Genomic DNA, 7478 nt, shown 5'->3' with positions numbered 1-7478 from the left:
GGAGCGGGCTGGGCGGGGCTGGGGCGGGGTCGGAGGCGGGGCTGGGGGCGAGGCGGGGGGCGGGGCGAGGCGGGGGGCGAGGCGGGGCTGGGGGTCGAGGCGGGGCTGGGGCGGGGCTGGGGTCGGAGGTGGGGTTGGGGGCGGAGGCGGGGGCGGGTCGGAGGCGGGCGGGTGCGGGGCTGGGGGCGGGGCGGCGGGGGCGGGGCGGGGCGGGGGCGGGCGGGGCGGGGGGCGGGGGGGGGGCTGGGGCGGGGCGGGCCGGGCCGGGGCGGGGCTGGGGGCTGGGGGCGGGGCGGGCCGGGGCTGGGGGCGGGCCGAGGCGGGGCTGGGGGCGGGCCGGGCCGGGGGCGGGGAGCGCGGGACGGAGGCGGGGCTGGGGGTTGGGGGCGGGGCGGGGCTGGGGGGCTGGGGGCGGGGCGGGGCTGGGGGCGGGGCGGGGCTGGGGGTCGGAGGCGGGCCGAGGCGGGGCTGGGGGCGGGCGGGGGGCGGGGCTGGGGGCGGGCCGAGGCGGGGCTGGGGGCGCGGGACGGAGCCGAGCTGTCAGTGCCGGCAGCGCGGGGATGGAGCAGCTGCCGGTGAAGAGCCCGGCCCGGGAGCTGGTTCCAGTGAAGAGGAGCCCGGTGAGGAGGCCGCCGGCCCGGCTCCCCCACCCCCTGTGCAGGTAGGAGCTGCCCCGGGGAGAAGCCCCTCACTCAGTCAGCGCGTCAGATAGAGCCGCACAATCCCCGCAGCCCGGGGGTAGGGTCGAGGTCCCAGGGCGGTGGGGGTGGGGTAGAGGTCCCAGGGCGGTGGGGGTAAGGTAGGGGTCCCGGGGGGGTGGGGGTAAGGTAGGGTAGGGGTCCCGAGGGTGTGTGGGGGTAGGGTAGGGTAGGGGTCCCGCGGGGGTGGGGGTAGGGTAGGGTAGGGTAGGGGTCCCGCGGGGGTGGGGGTAGGGTAGGGTAGGGTAGGGGTCCCGCGGGGGTGGGGGTAGGGTAGGGTAGGGGTCGCAGGGGGGTGGGGGTAGGGTAGAGGTCCCAGGGGGGTGGGGGTAGGGTAGGGGTCCCAGGGGGGTGGGGGTAGGGTAGGGTAGGGGTCGGTGGGGGGTAAGGTAGGGTAGGGGTCCCGGGGGGGGGGGGGGTGGGGGTAGGGTAGGGTAGGGGTCCGGGGGGGGGTGGGGTAGGGTAGGGAAGGGTCCCGGGGGGGGTGGGGTAGGGTAGGGGTATCGGGGGGCGGGTGGTGTAGGGTAGGGTAGGGGTATCGGGGGCGGGTGGTGTAGGGTAGGGGTCCCGGGGGGGGGGGGTAGGGTAGGGTAGGGGGTCCCGGGGGGGGTGGGGGTGGGGTGGGGTGGTGTAGGGTAGGGGTCCCGGGGGGGGGGTAGGGTAGGGGTCCCGGGGGGGTGGGTGTGGGGTGGGGTAGGGTAGGGTAGGGGTCCTGGGGGTGGGGTAGGGTAGGGGTCCCGGGGGGGGGGGGGGGTAGGGTAGGGGTCCCGGGGGGGGGGGGGGGGTAGGGTAGGGGTCCCGGGGGGGGGGTAGGGTAGGGGTCCCGGGGAGGGGGGGGTGAGGGTAGGGTAGGGGTAGGAGTCCCGGGGAGGGGGGTGAGGGTAGGGTTGGGGTCCCGGGAGGGGAGGGGGTAGGGTGGGGGTCCCGGGGGGGGGGGGTAGGGGTGTAGGGTAGGGGGTCCCGGGGGGGGGGGGTAGGGGGTCCCGGGGGGGGGGGGGGTAGGGGTCCCGGGGGGGGGGGGGGGTAGGGGGGGTGGGGGTAGGGTAGGGCAGGGGTCCCGGGGGGGTGTGGGGGTAGGGCAGGGGTCCCTGGGGGGTGTGGGGGTAGGGCAGGGGTCCCTGGGGGGTGTGGGGGTAGGGCAGGGGTCCCGGGGGTGTGTGGGGGTAGGGCAGGGCAGGAGTCCCGAGGGTGTGTGGGGGTAGGGTAGGGTAGGGTAGGGGTCCCGGGAGGGTGGGGTAGGGTAGGGGTCCCGGGGGGGTGGGGTAGGGTAGGGGTATCGGGGGGGGCGGGTGGTGTAGGGTAGGGTAGGGGTCCCGGGGAGGGGGGGGTGGGGGGTAGGGTAGGGGTCCCGCGGGGGGTGGGGGTAGGGTAGGGGTCCCGCGGGGGTGGGGGTAGGGTAGGGGTCCCGCGGGGGGTGGGGGGTAGGGTAGGGGTCCCGCGGGGGTGGGGGTAGGGTAGGGGTCCCGCGGGGGTGGGGGTAGGGTAGGGGTCCCGCGGGGGGTGGGGGGTAGGGTAGGGTAGGGGTCCCGCGGGGGTGGGGGTAGGGTAGGGTAGGGGTCCCGCGGGGGGTGGGGGGTAGGGTAGGGGTAGGGTAGGGGTCCCGCGGGGGTGGGGGTAGGGTAGGGGTCCCGCGGGGGTGGGGGTGGGGGTAGGGTAGGGGGTCCCGCGGGGGTGGGGGTAGGGTAGGGGTCGGTGGGGGTGGGGGGGGGGTAGGGTAGGGGTCCCGGGGGGGTGGGGGTAGGGTAGGGGTCCCGGGGGGGTGGGGGTAGGGTAGTGTAGGGGTCGGTGGGGGTGGGGGTAGGGTAGGGGTCCCGGGGGGGTGGGGGTAGGGTAGGGTAGGGTAGAGAAGGGGTCCCGGGGGGGGTAGGGGTAGGGTAGGGTAGGGTAGGGTAGGGTAGAGGTCCCAGGGCGGTGGGGGTGGGGTAGGGTAGGGTAGGGGTCCCGGGGTGGTGGGGGTAGGGTAGGGGTCCCGGGGGGGTGGGGGTAGGGTAGGGGTAGGGCAGGGGTCCCGGGGGGGGTGGGGGGTAGGGTAGGGGTAGGGGTCCCGGGGGGGGTGTGGGGGTAGGGTAGGGTAGGGTAGGGGTCCCGGGGGGGGGTGGGGGTAGGGGTAGGGGTCCCGGGGGGGGGTGGGGGGTAGGGTAGGGGTCCCTGGGGGGGTGTGGGGGTAAGGCAGGGGTCCCAGGGGGGTGGGGGCAGGGTAGGGGGTCCCGGGGTGTGGGTACCGGGGAGGGGGGGGGGTGGGTGGTAGGGTAGGGGTCCCTGGGGGGGTGTGGGGGTAAGGCAGGGGGTCCCAGGGGGGTGGGGGGTCCCGGGGAGGGGGGGGGTGGGGGGTCCCGGGGGAGGGGGGGGGTGGGGGGTACCGGGGAGGGGTGGGGGGGGGGGGTGGCACCGGGGGAGGGGGGGTGAAGGGCCGGTGCACACTCGATGGGCTGAATAGGCTCCTACTGCACTGTAAATTCTATGATCTACAGTTTAAGGCTGCTCTGTGCTTCGTTTTAATGATGTTTCTCGATCAGTGAGAGTGTGTTCCTCATCCGTGCCATTGTTAACTCAAGATTTCACTACAATGAACGTCTGACTGCCTCCCCCTCCCCCTCTTCCAACAGTGGTAAACTTGAGATCATTCAAAACTCTGCTGTCTGTATCCTGCCCCCCCCCCCCCCCCCCCCCAATCTCTGTAATCGTCTCCAACTCCACAACCCTCTGATTTCTAATTCTGGATTCTTGTGCATTCCCAGTCATAATCGCCCCACCATTTATATCTTCAACTGCCCGGCTCCTGAGCTCCGGAATTCCTTCTCCGTTTCCCAATCTCGTTCTTCTTTTAAGACACTCTGATCTAATATCGCCTTGCGTGTCTCGGTGTCACGTTTTGTTTGATAACCACTCCTGGGGCATTTTATTACATTCAAGGTGCTTTGTTTGGACAAGCTGTTGTGGTTGTTTCCGAGGATCATTGGTTTGCACCTCAGGTGATTTATTCGATTGTTTCTGGTCAGTGAATATGCAGAGGGGGTTAAAATTGGTTATTGCTGCTATTTCCGACCACTTCTCCCCTTCCCCACTCCAGCCCTACCCACTTCTGTATCAGTCCCGGGATTAAGCTATTCCCCAAAAAACCCTCCTGTCCAACCGTGGCCAACCTCTCTGTTACGATGCTCACCACCGCTTCCTTGAGCTCAAAGGATGCAGATTTGGGAGGATATAGCAGACAACTAACTGGTTTAACCACTGCCAGATCTGCTGGACCATGTAAAACGCTATTGGGTCCTGCTCTCACCACTAAGACTGCTCGCCATTCCTGTATCACCCTGGGCTGCCAAGATAATACCTGGCCTTTTTTCCTGATTGCAAATGTTCTTCTTCCATCTCTCTCTGTCCCCTCTGCCCTGACCCCTCTCAACAATTCTGAGGAATTCATGAAATTCTTTGCCGTTCGGTCTGACGATCCGATCAGCTGCCTCCGCCACCTCACTCCTTCCCTCAGCCTGTTTGGTAAAATTTCCTTTGATGCTTCCTCCCGCCCCCATCACCAGTCTTTCTCCACCTCCCTCACGCCCTCTTCAAGCTCATCTTGGCCTTGAGACCCGCCTCCTCATCCCTCGACCCGCTCCCTACTGAACTGCTGAGCACCCGAGCTCCCCTCCTGGTCCCCATGTTTGCCAGTGTTGGAAATGGTTCTTTTTCTCTTCAGGTGTTGATCCTCTCTGCATTTAAATCTGCCATCATCACCCCTCAACAAGCCAACCCTTGGACCCTCGCCCTACTGCCCCATCTCCAACATCTCTTTCATCTCCGTGGGCCTTGAACGTGTGGTCGATAATTCCAGCCTCTGCCACAGAAACAGCTCTTATCAAGAAGGCCACCAACTTCTCAAGGGCAATTGGGGGGTGTGCAATAAATGCATTGCATTGCCTAGCCAGCGACGCCTACATCCCATCAATGAATAATTCAAAAATGTCAAAGTCACAGATGACATGCTGTGTGGGGTGACAAAGATAAACGTTCCCTCCTTCTCCTTCTATACCTGTCTGCACCCATTGACAGGGTTGGCCACACCATCCTCCTGCAACACCACACCCACTGTCGTCCAGCTGGCTGGGGCTGCTCTCACCGTCTGCCGTTCTCATCTGTCTAATCACAGCCATTTGCAATGGTCCCTCTTCCTGCTCCCGCACCGTTACCTTTGGTATCCCACAAGGATCTATCCTGGGTCCCCTCCTCGTTCTCATCTGCAGTTTGCCCCTGCCCCTCCGTGTTAGTTGCACACTGGTGACATGCAGCTCGACCTCCCCATCACCCCTCTCAGCTCCTCCACTGTTGCTGAATATCTATCCCACATTCAGAATGATCAGAAGTTCCCTCCAGTTAAATATTGGGAAGATGGAAGCCATTGTTTTCAGTACCCACTCCAAACACCGTCCCCGAGCGACTGCCTTCATCCCTCCTCTTGACGCCAGCTGTTTGCAATCTTGGTGTCGCATTTCATCTGGAAACGAGCTTCCGACCTCATTTTTGTGCCATCATCTAAGACCGCCTATTTCTGCCTTGCTCAACTTTGCCCCTGTCTCCACTCACCCCGCCCGCTGAAATCCTCATCTTTTATTACCTCTGGGCTTGATTAGTTGGGTCAAATGGTCTGTTTCTGTGCTATATATATATCCTCCGTATCCCAATGTACTCCTGGCTCCTCTCCCACATTCCACCATCGTTACACCCGAGTCATCTGCCAGTATCTTTTCAACTCCCAGCAAGTCCCAGCCCCCCATTATCCCTGTCCTCGCTGACCCTATGTCAACTCCCAGTCAAACATAGAATGTTAATATTCTCGTCCTTGTTTTCAAATCCCTCCGTGGCCTCCTCCAGCCCCACAACCTTTAGGACACCTACCCCCGTCCCCTCAAGCACCCCAATTTTAATCGCTCCACTATTGGCAGCCATACCTTCAGTTGCCTAGGCCCCCTAAGCTCTGGAATTCCCTCCCCACACCTCACTCTCCTCCTTAAGACACTCTTAAAACCTACCTCCTTGTCCAAGCTTTCGGTCTTCCGATCGAATGTCTCCTGATGTGGGCCAGTGTTATATTTTGTTTTTGAACGCTCCTGTGAAGCCCGTCGGGATGTTTTATTACTTTAAAGGTGCTATATGGATATAAGTTGTTGTGTTCTGGTCGCTGCAGAGAATATAAATTAAGGTCTGGTTACCCCAGCATGTTTCCATCACTGTTACCAGCACTGAAAAAGACAGTTTGATTCTTCAGGTTGTTCTGCTTTTGTGTGCTGCCTGTTGTGTATTGGGGGTGGGGGTGGTCGTGGTTAGGGGAGCTGGCGGTACGATCTTGGGCCACGTACAATAGTTTAAAAATTGGTGATATCAAGTCACTGGTACATTTCTCCGAGAGCTTTGACATAGAGTCATCCAGACTGGAGACGTTAGCTCCCCTTCTCTCTCCCCAGTTGCTGTCAGACCTGCTGAGTTTGTCCAGCATTTACTGTTTTTGTTTGTTTTCTCCTGTTTCCCATCTAAAGGCAATGGAATTTACAAACCGGTAGATGACTAAGGTAGACTGGGAAGGAGTAACCAGCCCAGAGAACCATGGATGACCAGAGATATTCAGGAGTAGCACGGGAGCACAGTGGTTAGCACCTTTGCTTCACAGCTCCAGGGTCCCAGGTCTGATTCCTGGCTTGTGTCACTGTCTGTTTGGAGTCTGCACATCCTCCCCGTGTGTGCGTGGGTTTCCTCCGGGTGCTCCGGTTTCCTCCCACAGTCCAAAAGATGTGCAGGTTAGGTGGATTGACCATGATAAATTGCCCTTAGTGTGCAAAAAGGTTAGCTGGATTGCTGGGGATGGAGGTGTGGGTTTAAGTAGGGCGCTCTTTACAAGGGCTGGTGCAGAAGGTGGCACAGTGGTTAGCACTGCTGCCTCAGTGCCAGGGACCTGGGTTCAATTCTGGCCTTGGGTGACTGCGTGGAGTTTGCACTTTCTCCCCCTGTCTGTGTGGGTTTCCTCCGGGTGCTCCGGTTTCCTCCTACAGTCCAGTCCAAAGATGTGTGGTTGGCCATGCTGAATTGCCCCTTAGTGACCAAGAAGGTTAGTTGGGGTTACAGGGATAGGTTTCATAGATTATCATAGAATCTACAGTGCAGAAGGAGGCCATTCGGCCCATCGAGTCTGCACCGGCTCTTGGAAAGAGCACCCTACCCAAGGTCCACACCTCCACCCTATCCCCATAACCCAGTAACCCCACCCAACACTCATGGCAATTTTGGACACTAAGGGCAATTTATCATGGCCAATCCACCTAACCTGCACATCTTTGGACTGTGGGAGGAAACCAGAGCACCCGGAGGAAACCCACGCACACACTGGGAGGATGTGCAGACTCCGCACAGACAGTGACCCAAGCCAGGAATCGAACCTGGGACCCTGGAGCTGTGAAGCAATTGTGCTATCCACAATGCTACCGTGCTGTCCATGGTTGGGTGTATGGGCCTAGGTAGGGTGCTCCTTCGGAGTGTCGATGCAGACTCGATGGGCTGAACAGCCTCCTTCTGCACTGTAAGGATTCTATGACTTCCAACCACCACAACCATCTTCCTTTGTGCCGGGTATGACTCTAACCAGCGGAGAGTTTCCCCTGATTCCCATTGACTCCAGTTTGGCGAGGGCTTCCTGACGCCGCACTCGGTCAAATGACCGCTTTTGGGTGGTGCTCCCTCCCACCCACCCCTCCAGACTCTCCACCTAGCAGCCAGGAAATTGAGTCAAAATCATCC

The 7478-nt window shown here is 62.3% G+C and overlaps 1 protein-coding gene across 7 annotated transcripts in view; it reads left to right on the top strand.

Moving 5' to 3' along the window:
• The first annotated feature begins 536 nt into the window (after positions 1-536).
• The window catches only part of znf638 (zinc finger protein 638), a 344100-nt gene continuing 337158 nt past the window's right edge, over positions 537-7478 (top strand). For all 7 annotated transcript variants that reach the window (XM_072497778.1, XM_072497779.1, XM_072497783.1 and 4 more), the window contains exon 1: positions 537-661. In XM_072497778.1, the coding sequence (XP_072353879.1) occupies positions 561-661 (101 nt within the window). In that variant the 5' untranslated portion in view covers positions 537-560. The remainder of the gene's footprint in view (positions 662-7478) is intronic.

The sequence above is a fragment of the Scyliorhinus torazame genome, chromosome 3 (assembly GCF_047496885.1).
Source record: "Scyliorhinus torazame isolate Kashiwa2021f chromosome 3, sScyTor2.1, whole genome shotgun sequence".
Taxonomy (NCBI): Eukaryota; Metazoa; Chordata; class Chondrichthyes; order Carcharhiniformes; family Scyliorhinidae; genus Scyliorhinus; species Scyliorhinus torazame.
This window is presented reverse-complemented; position numbering and strand designations above follow the sequence as displayed.